At 38.6% G+C, this 22,447-nt stretch overlaps 3 protein-coding genes across 4 annotated transcripts in view; 2 read left to right on the top strand and 1 right to left on the bottom strand.

Annotated features, from left to right (window-relative positions):
- Positions 1-3,732, bottom strand: part of ERV1 (Erv1/Alr family protein) — a 3,976-nt gene extending 244 nt beyond the window's left edge. Inside the window, exons 1-6 of the mRNA XM_078586681.1 lie at positions 3,573-3,732; positions 2,957-3,235; positions 2,052-2,129; positions 1,562-1,609; positions 489-553; positions 17-94 (exon numbers count right to left, since the gene is read on the bottom strand). Coding sequence (XP_078442807.1) covers positions 17-94; positions 489-553; positions 1,562-1,609; positions 2,052-2,129; positions 2,957-3,205 — 518 coding nt within the window. The 5' untranslated portion in view covers positions 3,206-3,235; positions 3,573-3,732. The remainder of the gene's footprint in view (positions 1-16; positions 95-488; positions 554-1,561; positions 1,610-2,051; positions 2,130-2,956; positions 3,236-3,572) is intronic.
- Positions 3,733-10,348: 6,616 nt separating this feature from the next.
- Positions 10,349-12,554, top strand: LOC144712377 (ankyrin repeat family protein). The gene is made up of 2 exons (XM_078586634.1): positions 10,349-11,067; positions 12,139-12,554. Exons 1-2 carry the CDS (start codon positions 10,395-10,397, stop codon positions 12,450-12,452), a joined length of 987 nt encoding a protein of 328 aa, XP_078442760.1. The 5' UTR covers positions 10,349-10,394; the 3' UTR covers positions 12,453-12,554.
- Positions 12,555-17,718: 5,164 nt separating this feature from the next.
- On the top strand, positions 17,719-20,877 carry LOC144712346 (RING/U-box superfamily protein). Of its 2 annotated transcripts, none has more exons than XM_078586594.1 (3): positions 17,719-18,025; positions 19,030-19,205; positions 20,525-20,877. In XM_078586594.1, exons 1-3 carry the CDS (start codon positions 17,759-17,761, stop codon positions 20,850-20,852), a joined length of 771 nt encoding a protein of 256 aa, XP_078442720.1. In that variant the 5' UTR covers positions 17,719-17,758; the 3' UTR covers positions 20,853-20,877. The 2 variants fall into 2 exon arrangements, with proteins under 2 accessions (XP_078442720.1, XP_078442721.1); XM_078586595.1 differs by having other exon boundaries at positions 19,039-19,205.
- Positions 20,878-22,447: the final 1,570 nt, after the last annotated feature.

Below are 22,447 nucleotides of genomic sequence, written 5' to 3' on the forward strand. Positions count from 1 at the left end.
GCGGATTGAATCTCACCTTCTGTTGACAACATTGTGGACGTGGCACAACCACTGGGAAAATTCCTCCCTCGATCCTGCCTGCACTGGGTTTGACCTACAGGCAATAACATTAGTTAGAGAGAGATAGATATACTGAATAGAGATGGAGACATAGATCTATAGAGAGAGAGACATAATATATATATATAGAGAGAGATATAAACACATAAATGCAAAGGGAGATATAGAGATGGCGATAGAGACCAAAACAAGACGGATAGATAAGTATAGTGAGAGATAGAGCTAAGGAGATAGAGACAGATAAACATTAGATACAGTTATCCAGAGAGAGATATACGTTAGACACAGTTATGTATTATATATTTATTTAAAGAGGCCGATTAAGAAATAGATTTATTGATAACGACGTAGACAGAGATAGACAGATATACTGAGGAGAGTGAGAGAAAGAGGGGAAAAAAAGAATCCCAACAGTGTATAGTGCTCACCTCAGTATCTCTTTATAATGATCAGAACAATCTTTGCACGGATAAAGGCGAGATATGATTCCCATCTAAAATTTAATGAATCGTTAAGGCAATATTCAAATACGCAACAGCCTCTTAATTTGTCTAAATAGAAAACGTAATGAATAAAAATCCTCTAAATTTGAATGGTTTGAGATTGTTCCAAGCAAAATGGTAATACCCTGCAATTTAGTGTATATTTATGAAAATAAATCCTAATAAAGATCCTCCTAGACGGCAGAAAAATAGAGATAGAGATACAGGTAGAGATAGAAACAGACAGACATTGACAGATAAATGTAGAAATCGAGAGAGAGATGTTATGCTGTAGCAAGTGGGACTCATTTGCTACACTAAGTTTGAGGCATAATCGAGCCATTATCTTCCCCTTGTAATTCACAAAAGGGCGATGCCTCTTTCAGCCCACTAACCTTTTGTATATATCACCTATCATGAATTGAGAAAGACCACGATTGTTCTGCCCTATATCACCTATCATAGCTCCCTTCCTCTCTACTTATTTTAACAATAGATATGTAGAGAGAGATATGGAGATAGATAAAGATATAGGCACACAAAAATAATGAGACATATATACATGTAGAGATAGAGACATAAATAGATACATAGAGAGATAGAGAGAGAAACGCATAAATACAGAGATACTGAGATGGCGGTAGAGACATATATACCAATAAATAGAGAGATATTGAGAGAGCTAGAGACAGATATATACATATAAAGAGAGAAATAGCGACAGATATATACATATAAAGAGAGATATACAGAGACAGATAGAGACAGATATATACATATAAAGAGAGGTATAGAGATAGCGATGGAGAGATAAAAACAGATATCATTACCACTAAGATTTTAATGAATTATTGAGCCAATACTCGATAAGCAACAGCGTCTAAAATTGTTCAAAGAGAAAATGCAATAAAAATGAGTCCTAAAAATAATTTGAATTTTTCCAATGGAGAAAAAATTTAATTCCAAAAAAACTTGATACAGATCCTCTTAGATAAATAAAAAAATGGCATATATCTTACCAGCTCTTTAGCATCGCGTTTCTGTTGCCTTGTCGGACGTTCCGGAAACTAGAAAACAAACAAGTTGGGTCATAAATTTTAAACAAGCATTCAATTATATATTTCGATCCGAACAACAGAAGGTGCTGCCAAAGTTTGATTTGAGCTTATTGGTCAGCTTTATAAATAGAGCACTGATTTTTTTGAAGAAAAAAATAGAGCACTGATACAAATCCTTTTCCAACAGGATTGCACTGATAAATAAAATTATGCGTTAAAATTATAAGTATGACGCTTCTTAAAAAGCATTGACTCTAGAGGACAAGACAACAAAATTTGGTTTCCCTGATTCTGAGTATATGGCCCTGACTAACTCAGTCATCAATTCAGAATAATTAATGTTACAAAGTCAATTCACACTCAAATTCAGAGGAATCAGTCATGGTTGAAACATAGTCTATTGTATGAAATAAGAAAGAGAGATATCACGTCCAAACACTAAAGTACAGACCTGTGCAGCAATCATGTGAAGAAGAGTCCAAGTACACCTCCCCAGTTCTTCCTTTGTAAGCGGCACTGAGTAGCTTCCCTGTTGTCAAAGAGGGGCAATAAATCATCAAAGAAGCATATTTTTTTTCTCCATAGAAACTAATACGAACGGGCAAAAAGGGAAAGAAAAATCATAACCGAATCAGAATAAACCAGGAACAAGCACTTTGAAGATGCTTCATGAGCACAATCTCCAGGCTGGCAACGAAATGATACGATGCCCAACCACTGTACGTTTGTTTTGACAATTTCATTCTACTTGGGGTATTTTGGACTTCTATTGTCAGGGTAGTTTCCTTTTAATATCTGCAGCCCTACCCTGAGGAGGGCACGAAAGAAGTTTTAAGGAATTGGACGCTTCTGCCATGAAGGGGGAAGTATAATATGCACTGTCCATCTGTTATCTTTCTCTTTTCTCTCTGTCGTTCTCTACCTTCTCCTAAAAGGACCGTCTTTGATAGATTGAAAACTACATTAAGGTCTATATCGAAACACTACATTTACAAGCTTGAGGGGGATAAGGATATGAGGGGAGTTTGCAATTTACTACATTTTCTGGGTGATTATTTGTTAAATGTATGAATGTTTCTCCTCGTTGAGGAGTATCTTATGTATTTTTATCCTCCTTCTCCCGTCACTTTCTGTATTTTTACTCTTTCAGATGACGAGGATGGCCAGGATTTACTGTCATCCTCGCCATTGGTCTGTGGCTAGGATGATAATGACAATGAAGATTTTATCCTCATCATTCTTGTTGAAGACGAGGACAGTGACAAAGCTGACTGTTAAGTCTGCAAACCCTAATACTATGGAATGAAAATAATCAGTTTCTACCAAAAAATATATATAAGAGAGGAAGAAAATAACCTTGATCAACGAAGTTGGGCCCAAAGAAACCTCTTTTGACAGAGCAAAGACATCAGCATTATCCTCTTGGGTGGATTTTCTGAGTGAGGGAGGTAACGTTAGTGACAAGGAGGAGTTCACTGGGGTGAGCGGTTGGTGGTTATAGTTCTCCTCTTGTTTCACTGGGAAGAGTCGCAAGGCGTATGTCTGGACGCTTTGAACCAGACATGAGTAGCTCCTCAGTACAATTTCAAAGGGATTCTGCCCCATACAAGGGAAGAAACAGAAATTCGACTACCCCTGATAAAAAATTTTGAAATAAGTCCGAAAATTGTGAGAAATGTCATGATTTCTCGTTGTACTTCAACAGAAAACAACAGAGAAATTCGATAACATGAATTGGAAATGGAAAAAAAAAAAAAAGATGCCAACATTTCTGATATTACAGTTGGTGGGCCTCAGCAATCGGAAAATTTGGTAAAAATTTTGCCCAGAATTAAAACATAAGCGGCAAAATTGACGGCCAAGTTCTACGCTAAAACTGGAATCAGGGTAAACGAGGAAAGATGCGACAAGGGGAATGGATACAACAAAAATTAAGTCCCAGCATAAGATTTCGGTTCTCGTATCTTCTAACCTGTGTCTGCCAAGCTTCAGAAGAAGAAAAAGATTGTGGATACCAAGAGCTTCAAAACGTAATCTTCCTTGAAATCTGAAACCGAGCGGAAGAGTAAGCGGCGGAGGAGACGACAGTGATCACAAATGAAGACAGCGGCAAGAAACAGTGGGCAAGGAAGATTTGAAGGTAACTGATAATGGGCCGGAGTCGGATCTTCAGATTATCCAATAAATGAGGAACCCTGATGGATTTATATGGACTATTTTTTCGAAAGTGGTCACCAAAATTTGTTCTTTTCAACTGTGTACTACTCTCAGCTAGTTAATATGGCTTGTGGATCATAAGATTATTCAATAAATGAGGAACCCAGATAGATTTTTTGGAATATTTAACCAAACTGGTCACCAAATTTTTTTTTTTTCAACTGGGTATTTCTCTCAACAAGTTGATATGGCTTGTGGATCATTAGATTGTCTGCTCAAATGACCTTTTCTCAAGGCCTAATTTACATAGAGAGGGCAGAAGGCTTTAGTGATGGAAATTAGACTTTATGTCTAGATGTTTGCAGCCTCAACCAACAGGGTCGTTGAATTTGGGATTCAAATCCTATTCATGGATAAGTAAAGAAAGAACAAGAAATTTTCTGAAAGGCAATGAAGTCAGGATACTGCAGTAAGCAGTGATGGAATATTCACTTGATATAGGTGTTGATTTTTCTTCCTGTTTTCTCTCTCTTGTGTCTCCTCTCACTTTCTCATTCCTACTAAGGCAGAGAGAGGAGCCCTCCCAAAACATCATAATACACTCCACTACCGTTGGTCATCTAAGGCATGGGATTTATGTTATATGGAGTTATATTAATGGCAGACTTTAGATACTTCACTAAAATGTATAGTTTGTCATGGAAAATTACAATGATTATGCTTCTATAGTAAATCGATGATAGATGATTGAGTTTTATTTCCAGAAAATTTGGCATGAATTTCAGATAAAGATCATTTATTCGTAAAAATCATATATATGAAGGGAGAGGTGGTAACAAATGAAAGATAAAATAAAAATTAAAATACAAATATTTTCTTTCCTCTCAAACCATCATCTTCGATAAATCTAAATAAGGAATGAAATTAAGAAACTGAGATCTTAATTCTGACTTAATCAAATGATATTTATATTTTCTTACCTCATTTCTAAGTATAAAGGAAAATGAGGTCGTCTATTCAAGGACTAGACTAGATATAGGTTGACTTCAGAGTTAAAATTAGGAGGTAATAAGCTTAAAATATATAGTATTAAGATACGTGGTATTACCTAAAAAACTAGATGGAGAGAGGAATAACAAAGAGAGGGATTAAAGGAAGATTATGATAATAAAGGGGAGGAAATATTGTGTGCATGTCACTTGCATGTGTGAGTGGGTACTACCCTCACAATGATTCTAGGTGCATGCAAATGATGTGCACAAATTCGTGAATGCCAATATAAAAGAGATAGAGATAGATAATATATATACATATTTAAAATCTATCCTACATCAGATTCCTACCATTTTTATTCACAGCCCACTTCATAATCATAGTAAGAATCTAAAATCATCCAAAAAATTACGAATACCCTAATTAAATGAGATTTCACAAACTTCAGGGAAAGAGTTGCAGACAGCCAAATTATATAGAATAAGTGCTTGTGGAAGTGTACTTGGGCGTGAGCATATCTAGAAGCTAATGAGGATTATCAAATAACTAACAGAATGAGAATACATGTGACATCATTGTTGACCTCGCCACATCTTCATGTCATCTTCATCAAGAGAAAAACATTTTGCTCTCATGGAAAAATCTATTTCCTATGAAAAAAGCTCCAAATAAGATCTCAAAAATCATGAATTATACATGATATAGGAAAGCCCAGTATTAGAAATAAATAAATATTTCTCTAATGGGGCCACTTCGCCTGGAAAAGAAACTTCCACAAAGTAATTGTTCTGTGTCAAATACATATACTATAGTAAATTTGCCCATCAAATCCACCTTTACTTATTGGTCAGTTATGCCCATTTCCAAAAAAAAATTACAGAAAATAAATTTGAAAAATCATATATAGGAGTGGTTGAAAAAAAATCCCCCAAGAATATACTCAAAAACATCCCCTCAACTATGTTATGTCAAGCTAGGGTTTGACATGTTCCAACGATCTCCACCTTAGAAGTGCCCTCAGCCCAAGCAGATGTCATTCCACCATATTACAATTGTTCCATCTTCATTGAGGTACCTAGAAAGTGAATTATGCCCAAGCCCTAACGGAACTTGTCCATCATGACCACCTTGCTCAAAATATCTATGACACTCTCCTCTGTTTTCTCTTTTTGAATAGAGATATCTCTTAAATTTGAAAGGTCTAGGATGACGTGATACCACATGTCCGTATATTTTGAATTTGCATGTAGACCTGATATTTTCCGAGCATATAACACTACAGAAAGAGAGGAGACAAATATATATATATATATATATATATATATATATATATATATATATATATATATATATATCTTATCTATATCTTATCTATATATATATATATTCCATGTTGGGTTCTAGAGGCCTTGACATGGATAAATAAATCAAAACATTCTGCAGCGGAAGACTTGAACGGAATCGAACGACATCGATAAAATCACGAAATGAAGTACCTTTACACGGACTGCATCCGTGATTTCTTGGATCTTGGAGCAAGTCGAGTCGAGCTACTCAAATGTGCAGCCTCTAGACACATCCACGCAACCCTCGGCACGTCGAATCTCCTCCTCATCGACAAGCCCAATTCTACCTCCACCATCGTTGTTACGTCGTTCCGATCGCATCCGGCATGGAGAGGCGTGTTGGGAGAGGGAAGAAGGGGAAGGCACTTGAACAATTCTGGCCTGGGTGAATTACGTTCAGGGCCTTCCCCTATTTATACTAAGTGGGTATTTTTCATAAAAAACTTGCTAAAACTTAAGTATATCTTCCAACGTCCAAAAGACCATTTGCGTGTGACCCTCTAGGGCCATGTATCAGCCTAGTTAACGACTCCAGCGGCCCAATAACCTTTACTGGCCTCCCAAATTAATTAACTATATCATCATATAGATTAATTAATGTTGTATCGATTTAACCCAATCGATAGGTCAAGACTCCGACATGTGGGGTGCCAAGCTACACCTCGTGTCCTAGAAGATACCGAGGAGTGTGTATCAACTCACTCATGGAACCTGTTCGTCTTCCGTTACCGTGTACGTATAAGCCCTCATCCACTTGACGCTCCTTGGACGACTTAGGGTATGGTCAACTTCCAAACCCTAATCGGTCATCCAAGTTAGTACCGATGCATTTGTAAATCATCGGAGAACTCTTCTCTAATATTTCACTACCTTGGCCAAGGACTTCATTGCATCGCCTTCTTTGAGATGTCACCTCTTATACCGAGGGTGATCGATCCCACCTTGACCACTCAATCATCTTCGTGAACTTCTTGACGCACCCAAACTAAGACCGTTTAAAATCCCATGATTAGAGACTTGTTTGCCATAGTCAAAGTACAATTGTCAATCCACAAGACGTCTTTGGTGTCTCAGGTCTAAGGACCACTTACACAACCATGACGTGAATCAAACTGATTAACAGTTTGGTATAATACCATTCAGGGATTCATACAGATAAATTCAGTGAACTCTTTCCAATAAAGAGTGCCCACTATCTAGCCTTAGTGTCTCCACGCTATTGGCTACGGGACCGGCCATACTCATCATATGAGTGAGGATAGGTAGTATTATTCTATTTGGATACTCTGATGTCCTTCTTGCGTATCCTTTGAATAAGAATGTTTAAAACACATGCTTAAATACTAATGATCTCTGTATTACGATCTCATCATAATTCACTAAGTCTGATGATGTATTCATGGACTTTATTATAAGCACCACACATGCGCTATTAATGAATATGTTATATTAATGAACATAGAATGAGATGCAAAATGTGTGATTGCCTTGCCGGCCACTTATATTTCCATCATTTGGGCTGTTCATGTACAGTTGTAGATCGCCGAAAAACTCATCTTTCACCATCAAACTCGAATCCAAAGTATGAAATAAAAGAAGGATGGAGGGGAAGATCCTCCTTCTTCCTTTTTTTAGCTTTCGATTATCTCGGTCGACAGCAGTGACAGTGCCGCGACCCGAAGGGTGAACATGGAGAGAGTGATGGTAGAAGAGAGAAATCAAGAAGGATTACCTAGAAGAAGACTCGCCAAAGCAAGATCAGAAGCCATCGGCGATCTCCAATGGATGAGAAACATTGATTCGTCTCCTTTTCTCCGTCCTTCTCTCTCGTTTCTCTATGCTGAAGATGGTGACAGTGACGTGACCTGAAGGGAGAAAGTGGAGAGAGCAACAGAAGAAGTGAGAGATCAAATGCTTACCTGAAGGACGATGCGACCAGAGCAGGGTCGGGAGCCGTCAGTGACCTCGAGTTGCTGCAGAAATCCAAGAGAGATATTTGAAGAAAGACCAAGATTATTTACCTAAGGGACAACGTGGCTGGAGCTGGGTTAGGAGCCGTCGGCGACCTCAAGCTGCTGCAGAAATCTGGCAAGTAATTCATTTTTTAGTTACATTTTACTTTAAATAACATATAGTTTAAGGATTGAGGAATCACCCTCAATCCATCTCCTCGAAATCAAAATATTTTTATTTCGAACAAAAGATAAAAATCTTCAAATTATGTTAAAGAATTTTAACAAACACCTTTCGTGCAAAACCCTTAAAACGACTTTTAACAAATATCTTTAAACCAATTAAAAATCTTTTAAAATACGACTAAACATAGGAAGATATACTTCCTATTCTACATACCTTCTAGATAAAAAATACATTAAAATTTTGTTTTTTTCCTTATAAATATAGAATTTAGATCCATTTACTTCATGATTTGACTTTCAGCATTATCCTATTAATATTTTTCATGATTTGATTGTTAGGCATTCTATCAAACCTTCTCTTCTTCATGATTTGACTTTCAAAATTATCCTAGTAATATTCTTCTGAAAATTCTCTCAGCCTTCCTATCTAGAATTTAAACATAAATCATCATAAAATTCCCTCTTATTATTATTATACTTTTAAACTATTTTCTCTCCACTCACCAACTCATTAGTTAATTCTACTTCTAAGAGCTGATCTATGTGGATACGACCTTACTATACACTATACAATTCTGAGTAAGACTACAAATTAAAGATTTGATTTGATTGAAGCAAAAAAATACAATGACAAATTTAACACCCTGCTTTCGCCTACGTAAGCAACACCAACGACTATCATCAATGATGAATATTTGGTGATGACAATGATGATGAATATTATTAAAATGATGATTAACGACATCATTGGAAGAGTCATTGATGAGGATAAAAACTCTCATCGATGAGGACATCGACTGTCGTTGATGGTGACAACAAATGTTGTCATCGATGGAAATATAGATTGTTGTGATTGACATAGGATAACAATGGAGATGATGATGTTGGATCATGTTCACGTTAATGGCGACATTGACATGTCAACATCAATGCCAGAGGTTAATGTCATGCAATCTCTCTCTCTATGTTGGAACATGTTTCGGATGGATGAGATTGGAGGGAGACAAAGAGAGATAGATAGAGAGAGAGGAAAAAAAATGAGGGAGATAGCAAGAGACAAAGCGAGATAGAGAGAGAGAGAGAGAAAAAAATGAGAGAGATAGAGAGAGAGAATGAGAGAGATATAGAGAGAGAAAGAGAGAGAGAATGCAATAGATAGAGGGAGACAGAGAGAAAATGAGAGAGAATGAGAGAGATAGAGAGAGAATGAGAGATATAGAGGGAGACAGAGAGAGATAGAGAGAGACAGAGTGAAAACGAGAGAGAATGAGGGAGATAGAGAGATGATGAGAGAGAGATAATAAGAGAGAGAGAGAGAGAGAGCAGTTTGGACTCCAACTTGCCAAAATCTAAAGGACTGATTCAACCATGAAATGATGCCCTACACTTTTCTTTACCCACACCAAAACTCCATATCAGGTCCCCCAAATGCACATCCAAAAACCCAATAAGTATAGTTCAGGGACCCAAACGGGACGCGGAAAAAATCATCCCGTCCGAGGATACAGACAAATTTCGTCCAGGATGAGAAAATCGTCCCGTCCTAGGATATATACGACTTTCGGGACGAAAATTCATCCGGGGGACCACCGGACGGGACGGTTTTTGTCCCATGAGTCAAAAAATCGTCCGTCCAGAGGTCTCGGACGATGGACAGACGGATGTGGACGAAAAACCACCGGATTCACATCCGACGGTTGAGATCTTGCCATGTGGCCTCGCTATGACAATTTGTATTTTTTTATGCCCCTCAGAATTAATTTTACATATGTCCAATTGCAGTCTCTCTCCTCCATATTTCCCTTTAAAAACTTAGAAAAAACGATATTAATATATTAAAAATATAAATTGGGTTTTTTCATCTGGGACGAATTTCGGGACGAAAATTCGTTCCGGAAGGACTGGATGGGATGAAAAACCGTCCCAGTATGATTGGACGGGACGGTTTTTTATGGTTGGACGGAAAACCGTCCAGTCCTTCGTCCCTTAACTTACTCTGGACGTCGGTCGGGAGGAGATTCGCCCCGTCCATCGTTGACGTCCGGGACGATAAAAAACTATACCCTCAAAACCCTACTTAAACCCCACCCCCCCCCCAATCGATCGATCTCTCGATCGAGATCGAGGGAGGGAGACTGCAGAAGAAATCGAAGTTCCGCCATGGCAGAGAGCTCCGAGCTCTGCGAAGCAGCCAAGAATGGCGACTTGGCGAAGCTGAGAGCCCTCGCCACCGCCGGGGCCGACGTCTCCCACTTCGACCACGACGGGCTGACGCCATTGATGCACGCTTCCAAGAGAGGCGACGCCGAGGCCATTCGACTCCTCCTCCACTTCGGGGCGCCATGGAACGCCCTCTCCCCTGCCGGCCTCTCCGCCGGCGACTTCGCCATGGAGAGCGGCCACCAGGACGCCCTCGAAACCCTAATCGACGCCGGAATCAGGGCCGAGCTCGTCCTCGGATCCGTCGCCCGGCGGAACCCCCCCGGCGAGCCCGAGGAGAAGTATCTCGAAGAGAGGGTTCTCTTCAGCGAGGATCGAATCATGGATTCCGAGAGCAAGGCCGTGATGATGGCCTGGGAGAGGCCGTTGATGGAGGCCCATGCTCGGGCGATCTGCGGCGGATGGGACGGTGGTCGTTTTCTCAATATTGGGTTCGGGATGGGTCTTGTGGATTCCGCCATTCAGAGGTATTCTCCGTCTTCTCACACGATTGTTGAAGCTCATCCGGATGTGTATAAGCGGATGATCGAGAGTGGCTGGGGAGAGAAGGAGAATGTTAAGATTTTGTTCGGACGGTGGCAGGATGTTCTTCCCCAGCTCGAGTCATACGATGGTAATTATCTGAACCATGATGTTGAATCTTGTTTAGATTTCTTCAATTGATGCATTGATGATCCAATGTATTTGTAATTTCGCCCCGGAGTACACTCGTTAACTTTGATTCTGCCGGAGTTCATGGTAGTTATTATTAAGCGATTTTGGCATGCAGAATCAACAGTGCAAAAGGGTTGGAGGAGTTTTATTAATCAGCCATTACCATCGTCATCCATGTTTGGGCTTGCATTGATGATGATGATGATGATGATGGATATTCTTCATTTCGCCATTTTTGTTGATCGTGCTAAACTAGAGTTGGTGGAGTTTGATGAATTTATACATGTTTGGGCTTAGACGAATGACAATGACAATCTGAAATTTCATTGTCGACATCATCATCCATGTTTGGGCTTGGATGAATGACAATGACAATACAGATTATCTCCATCATTATAGCTAAGGCCGAATTAGAGGTGGACTATAATCAATGCATCATTGTTATTATCACCGCCCTTGGTGGAGGACTTTGGGAAGGAACAACAAATATCATGACAATTTAACCACACTCCATCATTATCATTGGGCCCCAACTACAGCTGTTGGACTTTGACTAATCCATTATTGTCAACGTCGATATCATCATCCATGTCTGTTCTTTGATGAATGAGGATGATGATTTCTTCACTTGCCTTCGCTTGTTGGCACCAGTCAATGGCGTTGACTATGATCAATTTGTGATCGTCATCCCCAAATCTGGACGATGACGACGATGAATCTTTGCCCACTCGACATCATTATTGTTTCTAACAAACTACACTTGGCGGACAATGATGATGATTTTAACATCGTAATTGCCATCCATGTATCGAATCTGAAGAGTGACGCTGATTGTTAATCACCATGACCACCACTGACAATGTCATTTGACACCATACTCGACTGCCCACCATTAAACCTGTATAATTGCGCAAGAAAAATAGAAGCTTCTCTACAATGTATACTGTCAACTGCTGAGTCTTCCATCTCTCTTATGAAGAACCAGAGAATTGTCTTCTTCATGGAATCTTATTAATATTTTTTGTTGCAGGAATATTTTTTGATACTTACGGAGAGTACTACGAGGATCAGAAAGAGTTTCATCAGTTTCTTCCTCGGCTGCTGAATCGAGGGGGTATATACTCGTATTTTAATGGGTTTTGTGGTAGTAATGCATTTTTTCACGTTGTTTACTGCCAGCTAGTTTCCCTTGAACTTGGAAACCTGGGTTATTCTACACAGTATGTTCCTCTGCCTGTCAAGGATTGTCTGCCTGAGGAAATATGGGAAGGCGTCAGGCAAAAATATTGGCAGCTGGACACCTACTATCTTCCTGTATGCCAGGCATCTGATGATTCTGATTGATTTTTTTTTTTCAGTTGCTAAAAATGATAACTTAAATGAGGCAATTGTGAAACTTAGGTGTTGATAAATGTTTGAAGAACACGCCTTGATATGTGTTTCACTTATGCTGGTGCATTGTTCTTTTTCTGATGAGGTGCTGACCACATATCTTTGCGGATCTTCTTTCATGAAAGAATAAATGGCTTTGGAGTTTTTAGATTTATTTTGTTGTGAATAGAAACGATGAATTAGATGAGCCATTGTAACGACTGCATTTTGAGAAGAAATTTATTAATTCTTCACCGACTAAAAAATAAGGAAACATGTTATCAGCCTGCTAAACTTAAAATTCGACTTATCTTGCAGTCTTTTCTCGTTCAGTTTTTGGATGATATATCGAGCAAAGTATAATGATTTTCGGTAGTTCAGAATGGTCAACTGCACTGGTTTTCTTACTGAAAATGTACTGATTTTATATTTTTCAAATTTGTAGTTTTGGATAAAAAATCGTTTATAAAAATCGTAACTAAGATGGCCCAGTTTAACGTTCTTGTAATTTTACTTTTTTATTAAAATTTTGGATGAACTATGTTGTCTAGTGAGAGTAACTTATTTCCACGTGAAGCATGCACAAATAGGGGTATTTCTTAAACCATACATATCAAGGGACAGAGAAGTCTGAGTTAGAGAATTCGATTATAAATATACATTCAGTTAGTGCATTAAAGTCTGGAATTATGACATGGATTTTATATGTACTTGTGGCCACTGGGGATGATCCTTGCCATTGGAGCTGCCTCTATCAGGGAAACCATTTGTTGACTACTGCGAGAAGGGTGCTACTAACAGTATCCATATATGATATCCGTTATCGAATATCATAATATCTGGTCTCCTATATGATTTTTTTTTTCTTCAAAAAAAATAATATCTGGTCTCCTTAAAAACAGGTACCCTTCTGATGTCTAACTTGGTATCTGTATTGTATATAATGAATATCAGATAAGGACAACGGATAACGAAAGCTCTGGAACAGGACTGGGATAACATTACTGTTAAGATTACAGTATCAATATGAATACGAGGATGGACAACTGATAATGTGAAGGATAACTTCTTTAATTAATGTAATTAATGAGATGGATCTAAATTTTATTTACAGTTCATGCCTCTAAATTTAACTAGTATCTCAATAGCATGTTGGATTCGAGAAAATCAAACTATAAAGTATATGTGAAAGATACATTGACGTTTAAAATAGTAAGAGGGAGTTGATTTACCAGATTTACTTCTCATTCCAGATATGCGATTGAAATTATAGCCAAGATTGAAGTCTCATAACCATTTTAACGGTCATCATCATCAATATCATAGGTTTTCGCCATCACGCATGTCAGCACTGACTCCGCTATTCACTAGTGCATATCTTCCTCTATCTTCGTCACTCCAACGATGGTAAACATGTACCACTTGCTCGCTTCCCCGCTTATTTGTGCTTATCCAATCACCACCTCCATCGCAATCAGATATCATATTTCTTTTACCCACTCTATTCACATCGCAATCAGATATCAGATATCATATTTCTTTTATCCAATCACCACCTCCTCCGTCACCTGACACTGTTAAAACTTCGTTAAAAGAATTTAATTATCATCAATTAGTATTCACTATAATAATATTACTTTAAATTCCAAAAAGTATTTTAATTTTTTAATACATTAGGTTAATTATAAAAATTATTTTCTCATCATTATAGAATTATTTCAATTTAAAATTTGATAGTTTTATTTTATTGAATTAGATTTAATTCCTAAAATATTTAACACATTAAAATGGAAATTAACTGAAATTTCACATATTCAATACCTGCTTTATGTGGATTCAACCCTTACTGACTCTTTGCTTGTAAGGAAATTTATAAATATAGTTGCACAAATTAGAAGCCTCAAAAAATCTAATAACCCTAATTTCTGGTTCATTCTTGATCAATCCTTCCCATATGTTCATCTGCCATTCTGGGGAATGTTTTCTTTTCTGTCAGCATGAAAATTATTAGGGTAAAGAATAAACTCTATATATAATTAACAATATTCCTTCTCCTGAACTACCGATGCATGTAAGTAATGACATCTAGCATAATTCGGGTAATAAAATTTTTAGAACAAAAAATAATTCGAGAGACACATAATTAATAACAATATCTTTAAAAATAAAAAATTATCATTTAAAATTTGCCAAAAATAAATGTGTGCTTAGTGAAATTAGTATAACCTTAAAGATTAATCATCAGTACAGATTCATAAATTCTAATTCTTAATTTTTGAATTTAAATGAGTCCATGGAGGAAATTTCACTAAGAAAAAGTGATGAATAATGTCACAATCTGCCCGGACATTTTCTGAAATTTTTTAAATCTGGATTAGGAATGCGAGGGTTATTATTTTCAGAATGAATGAAGGAGAAATAAATTCTTCTTCTTCCAAGAATTCAACATAAAAATCCAACCTCTGCAGCAAAGAATAGGGGGAAATAGTGGAGTAGCCAGAGAGATTTCTTTTCACTATAGCACTAATTGGTTGGTGATCAGAGAAGCTTACATAAGTATTGATGATGATGATGGGGATGGAGCTGACAACTTGACGATTTGAGGGAGGGACGGAGAGAGATGGAGATGTGTGTGTGTATATATATATATATGTGAGGAGAGAGAGAGAGAGATGTCTGGAGACAGATATCAATAGTGATACCAGGAGGGTAAAAGATAAAGGGAGATAAATAGGGAAAGAGGCAGGATGAAAGATAGAGAGAGGAAGAGGGGAGAGAGAAAGAGAGAGACAGAGAGTGAGGAGAGAAATCCAGAGAGAGAGGGAGGGGAGAGAGCAAGATAGAGAGTGAGTCAATATCTCATCATGTCAAGGAGAATATCTAGTTAATGAAAGTTTTAATATCTCTTCAACATCAAAAATCTTAAAAATAATTTTGAAACTAAAATATTTTAAAGTTCGAATCAGTAAGATCTAAGGAAACACGGAATGGAAACGTGCTCAACTGTCCAAAGTGTGTGATGTTGTGATTTTTCTAGAAACATAACATGATAATGACCTGTAAAAATCAAACACAAAGGGGAATTAGTCCAAGAAAAAAGGGGAATTCATATCATATAGGAAAAGTTAGCTCCAGTTTTAATGATTTTTATTTAGATTTATGCTCAATCTTAAAGAATGTTGATAAACTTGTGAAGAAGGTCAACGCATATACGGGTAAATTTTGGATAGAAATAGAGAGGATGATAATGCACAAAATGTTTATTTTATAATGACTGATGGAAAAAGACATGTGACATACAGGCTGAGAGGGGAGTAAGAAGGGGAGAGAGTGGGGGAAGAAAGATCTGGTCAACCCACAAAATGGCGAATCGGTTAAGTGGTTGTATTTTTGTGAGCTCAAAGAAATGTTCATAGTCTGATCTTGATCATTTTAAATACTTTTTAGAGAGAGAGGCCATCTGACTGAGATTGTAGATCTCTCTGATCTTTGTGTCATACACGCCATTGATGGCCTCAAGTAGCCTGTCCCCAACCTTCAACTTCTTTTTCTAACTTTCTGAAGACCTTCTTCAGTATCTCAGATTCCATGGTCAGCCTTTGGAATAAAATTTTCAATTATTGTGATTACATGGTCAGCACTTTGATATTCCAGCTCAATTGTTCTGATCTCTGATTTCTTGAATGACTTGGAAAATGAATAGTCGATTGGAATAGTCGATTGGAATGAGATCTGACCCTTTATGGTGTGTAAGAAACCAAAAATATATAGTTTCTTAAAACCTAACTCAGGCATTGATCACTTATTTTCTAAAAAACTACAATTACCCATATAGGCATCGATCACTTATTTTTAGAAAATCTTATGTTGTCCTCTACACATTGATCGTTCATTTTCAGGAAAAGTCTCTGGTACCAATCTACGCATCGATTTCCTATTTTCTGAAAAATATTTAGTTACCCAACTAAGCATCGATCATTTAATTCCCATCTCAAAAGAAATCCTCCTTGCTGAAAATTGGTCACTTGCAGTTTCTTCTCCTCGTTGAGAAAAAAATGATATTGGATTTTTTTGATAATCAGATATCACTGTCATTGATACTTTCTGTTTTTTCAAAAAAAATCATTTATTGTCTGAATTTGTTATTATACATCTTATGTCTTCTGTTCTGAAGAGGGGTACCTTAATTTTTTCGCCTTGCTGAAAATTTATTGTGATGTTGGGTTTTTTTACCAGCACTTATATCCTCTAATATTTTTACCTAGAAAGAAAGGCATTTTGTTTGTGGCCATTGACCAGAACAGGCATATGTTTGAGCAAGGGCCATTTGACTTTGTTTTTTTTAAGATCAGCATTTAATGGGAGCTTTTTATCTTGCAATGTGGGGTTTATAAATTACTTTCTAAGAAATTATTCCTTATAAGGGAAGTTCATGCAAACTTTTCAAATTTGTATTTCTACTTTGACTTTGACATTGACTTGTCAACTTGGCTAGACCAGGACAGGACCAGAACTGGACAAGATCGGGTCAGAACTAGCCCAAACTTTAGGTAAGGTTTAGGTCTTAGCTAAAAACCAAGACCACACCGGGACCATCCAAACCTACCCTCATGCCACTGCTGCTGCTGCCTCAACACTCAAATCTGAAGCCCTAGTTGACTTTCATGAATCATGACTGAAGTTATGTATTTATGAAGTAAGCTTGAATAAAACCTAAGTAATGAAATATGAATTATGATAGCATCTTATCGCATCTCCGTTTTCCGACTTCGGATATCGAAATATTGAAATCAATTTAAATCAGAAATGCTCACAGATTACCGTACCGATTATCGGTGTTGTAACAATATTTCCCAATTATCCCTATCCATTATCAGGTCACAGATATCAGATATCTATAATCTGAACATGGACTTATACGAATTTTTGAACAAGACCAGTACAGTGTTCGACATCCGATATCCGTTTTCAGAATCATTATATGAGAGAGGCTTAATTTTGTAAGAAACATGTGCACATGCATGTATTTCTCAATATCTAAACCTGAGTTCATCAAGTGTTAAATTATAAACAAGCCATCAGTTAGTGAATAAAACTAAGGAAAGAACCAAGTGGAAAATCAACATATATCCATTTACATGTGGCGTCCAAGTCGGATGATCCTGGCCGTTGAATGGTCCCCGATCAGATCCGCGGGTTATTTTTAACGCCTGTTTGGGGGAAACTGTGAGCTGGGAAGGAGGAAGAAGAAGCTGCTTCAGCCGGGGGGAGAGCTGTGGATGACGAGCGCGTCGGAGCTCTTCCAATCTCGGCGATTTCGACCCGATCGTGATCCCGAACTGGGTCTACGTTTCGGCGTCTTCAGCGTTGATCGAGGCCGAGATCAGGATCGAAATCGCGATCGGGATCGAGATTTTCAGCATAACTTGTCCCGCCGGCGACGTGGCCGCCGGATTTGCCTTCACGATGGTTACTCTATTGGCGGTATTGTTCGCGGAGGGCAGTCTCCGCTCTGCAGAGGCTTCGGCCGAGGGTTGCTTTCTTCGGTGAGTGTTATGTTTTTGTTTGTGGTTTGTCTTGAATTTGTTTTGTTCGCGGGACATTTGGGCTAAATTCGGAATTTTTATGCGAAATATATGAATTTTTCGGGTTGTTCTGCTTATTTTCTTGCGAATCTGTTGGCAAAGTGTTATGTCTGGATTTTTGCGCTTTTTTTTATAAGATTGAGGAAGAGGAGAATCTCGGTTCAGAAACACGATGTTATTTACACTGAATTTATTGGGTTTTTTTTCATTTTTCTCTTTCTGCTTGGCTCTGTTCTTTTTAGGAATTTACTGAATTGAAAACATGTCGCATTCAGATCCTACAATTCTTAAGTCAATGGCCGGCAGTTGGTTAAACTATCTGTTTTCCATTGAATTCAATAGATTAAATGCTCGTAGTCAATGTCGTTGGTGGGAAATGGTTCAGACTATAACCCACCAAATATAAAACGCCAAGAATTAATTGCAGAGTAAAGCCGATTTCTAAGGCAATACTAGATGTAGAGTTCTCCGTTTCATTTAATTCAGTTCTGCAATCTATGTCGATTGCGTTCCTTTCTGTGGGTCGACTCTTTTTTATGAATTACTGCAGTACTTCTCTTCAGAAACATGTCAGGAAGAAGCGTATAAATTGGCAGAAAAATACGTCTGCATATTAAGTTTCTCAACTTCTTCTCTAAAGGCTGACCTTTTTCTCCCGGCAGAATTTTGATTGCTTCCTTTATTGCATTTTATGAATTTTAACGTAATAATGCCCCGCGGATTGTGATATTTAATACTGAAACGCAAGGTGATTTTCATCCATTAACTGCTTGACATACTAAGTTTACGCTCGATTGTGATATTTTAAACCGAAACGCATGATTTTTTCTTCGTTGAATTGTTTAAGTATCGAGTTTACTTTGGATTTCAAAGATATTATGCCTTGCGAATTAGCCCTCATGAGAATTTACGTGGGAAACAGTTTTTTCTGAAAATTCTCCCTCACAGATTATTTTTTTGGTTAGGATGATCAGAGGAGAGGAGGATTTATTGGAGAGAACAGCGGAAATGGGCAGTTAAATGACGACATAATCGCTGGGCTTGGCTTCCCACGAAATGAAAGACTTCCAGGGGCTGTTCTTCAAGCGCGTGATCGCCTCCTAGAGAGGCTTCGCGGTGTTTCTCTCGCTGGAAGTAGCAGGTTGTTCCTCTCTCTTTCTCTCTCTCTCTCTCTCTTTTTCTGATAACAACTCCCATTTCTATCTTATTCAGGGTCCATCTTGCTCTATTTCTTCCGCTGTGACCATATCTCTTTATCATTCTCTCTCTCTCTAACTCTTTCAATAGTTCCGTCTCTCAGGCTCTGGTAGGCATCATCGTCTGTTCCGATTCATCAACTTCTTGTTCTCCTGCTCACTCTATGAATCCTCTCTCTTTCATTTACTTTACTCTCTTCATCTCTCTCTCATTCTTTTATCTCTCTAAGTCTTACAATAGATCCTTCTCAGAAACCCGTGCAAGCAGCATCATTTGCTCTCATTCACCACCATCTTGCTCTCCTGCACTCTCTGTGGCTATCATTCTCTCTCATTCCACTCTCATTCTTTCTCTCTCTAACTGTTACAATAGTTTTCTCTCTCAAACCCAGGCAAGCACAGCCGTTTGCTGATTATCACCGTCTTGCTCTCCTGCACCCTCTGTTATCCTCGTTCTATCTCTATATTCTCTCTCCTATGTCTCATTAGACTTTTTGGGTCTCTCTCACTCTTTCCCTCTCTACCTCTTACTATAGTTCCCTCTATCAGACCCTGCAAGCCCATTCTTTTGTTCTCATTCATCGCCATCTTGCTCTCTTCCGTCTCTCTCTTTATGAACCTCTCTATCTCTCTCTCTCACTCCTTTCTCTACCTAGACTCTCTCTCTAGCTTTTGCTCTCATTTTTCTCCATCTAACTCTCACAACAGCCCCCTACCCTCTCTCTATCTCTAAGGCTTAAAACAGCCTCCTCTCTCCCTCAAACACTTACAACTAGGGTTTGATGGTCCCTGTCCGGTCTGGGTTTTAAACAAAGACCTAAACCTTATCTAAACTTCGGTCCAGTTATTGTCTGGTCTTGTTCGGTCCGGGTCCGGTCCGGACCGGTCCCAGTCTGGTCAGGTTGACCAGTCAATATCAAAGTTAAACTAGAAAGTTTATGTTCATAGTTCTGTTAAATATCCTCTACATCAAGTGGGTGCTCAGAGATGGTCGAATATATGGCATCTACGCTGAGCTCAATAGAAACCTCTGCATCAAGTTGGATTTGATATTTTTAGAATTTTATAAAAAATATTAAATAATACACTTCCAGTTCCGGTCCGGTTTGACCCTTGGACCTAAACCTTTTTGACAAACCGGTCCACCCTCAAATGGAGGACCTACGGTTCCGATTCGGTCAACCCCTCTCTCTCTCTCTCTCATCCTTGTAGCCATTATCTCTCTCTCCACATACAAATCTGACGATGAATTTTCATTCTCCAGGGCCAGTGCATCTCTCTCTAGATGCAGCAGGGGAGAAGCCTCCACTTCTCTCTCTAGCCACAATACTCCATCATGGAGGTGCGAAATCTACGCCAGTGCTGGCGGCGCGGCTGCGCCGCCCGAGTGCAGCATCTGTTTGGAGGAGTTTGAAAGAGGAGACTCTCTTGTTCGTCTTCACTGCGACCACCGTTTCCACCATGCCTGCCTCTTTCCCTGGCTAAGTAGCGGCGGTGACTGCCCTTGCTGTCGATCCAGGATAGCTTATGATGTTCCGACGCATCATGTCACCGGAAATGCAAGACAATTACTGTCAAATATCTTTGAATAAAAATTATACATGGTGTTTTTTTTAATTTAATGCCTAACATGCTCTTGTCTTAAATGGGGAAATCTCTAGAAATCTGAATATGATATAAATCTGTCTCTTTGTCTCGAGAAGAGATAAAGGGAGGGAACAGAGTCAGAGAAAGAGAGGGAGAATGAGAGTGAAAGGGAGGAAGGTAAGAGAGAGAATGAGAGGGAAAGAGAAAGATTGAGAGAGGGAGAGTGAAAAATAATTTGTGGATAGAGGCAGATAGGGAGAGTGAAATAGAGAGAGAAGTGGGCAGAGGGAGAAAGTGAGAGGAAAAGAGAGTAAGTAAGACAAGGGGGAGAGCCGGAGGGAAATCAAGAGGGAGAGATAAATACACATAGAGAGAGGGAGGGATAGAGACCTAAAGGAGAGGAAGAGGGAGGGAAAGAGTGAGTGAGCGAGAGAGAGGAAGGGAGAGAGAGAGAGAGAGAGAGCAAGAGAAAAAAAAGAGTGTGAGAGAGACAGAGATATAGAGTGCCAGAGAGAGGGAGAGCTAAAGAGAGAGAGAGAGAGAAAGAGAAAGGATCAGATAGAGATATAGAGAGCCAGATAGAGAGTGAAAGGAGAGAGAGATATAGAGATAGAGCTGGAGATAAAAAATAAGTAATTAATACCTAGAGAGAGAGTGTGGAAGGGAGTGAGAAAGAGAGAGCAAAAAAATGAAGAAGTGAGAGAGAGGAGATATATATATATATAGAGAGAGAGAGAGAGCTAGAGCGAGAGTAAAACTGCCAGAGAGGAGAAAGAGAGAGCTAGAGAGAAGGCCAGAGAGAGAGAGAGAAATAGAGACCTAGACTGAGAGGGAGAGAGAAAGAGGTGAGAGCCAGAGAGAGTGAGGGAGTGAGAAAGTGTGAAAGTGAGAGAGGGCAGAGAGAGCTAGACAGAAAGTAAAAGAACCATATAGGAGAAAGAGAGGACTGGATCATGACCTTCCCTAATGACAAAGACTGATCATGGGGGAGAGGGACGACGAGGGACTTCTCTCTCTCTCTATAATACTATTAATTATTTTTATTAGGGAAGAGGGACGAGGAGGGATTCTCACTCTATCTATAATATTATAATAATATTTATACTATTAAATATTTTTATTAGGTTCGATCTTTGGTCTGGTTTGACATGTAAACTGAAACTGGACTGGATGTTTTGTCATCCCTAAAACAGCTGACCGCTAGTCTTGTTCGGTCCTGTCCCAACAAACTTCAGTCAGACCATGTCCTTTCCTACGTGTAGCTGAGCTCTAGCCCTTTTAAAAAAAATTAAAGGCTCCAGTCCTCCTTCTCAGAGAAATGTAAGCTCTTTTAGGCTATAACAATTGTGAAATCCCTTGTAACAAAAATGTCTTTTTGTTTATAGAAAGTGAAATGAAAAATGTCCTCTGATAATTACTAATATTCAGTCATCTTTGTTAACCGATATACTTATTTAATGGTATTTTCCCCAAGAATATAGTTCCGGATCGTCCGGGATGTGGACGATGGACGGGACGGGACGAAGATCGTCCCATCCGATGTTTGGAATCAGTGCAGGGACGCAGACAGGACATTTTTTACGTCCGAGACCTCTGGACG

This window comes from Wolffia australiana, chromosome 14, assembly GCF_029677425.1.
Source record: "Wolffia australiana isolate 7733 chromosome 14, ASM2967742v1".
Lineage (NCBI taxonomy): Eukaryota > Viridiplantae > Streptophyta > Magnoliopsida > Alismatales > Araceae > Wolffia > Wolffia australiana.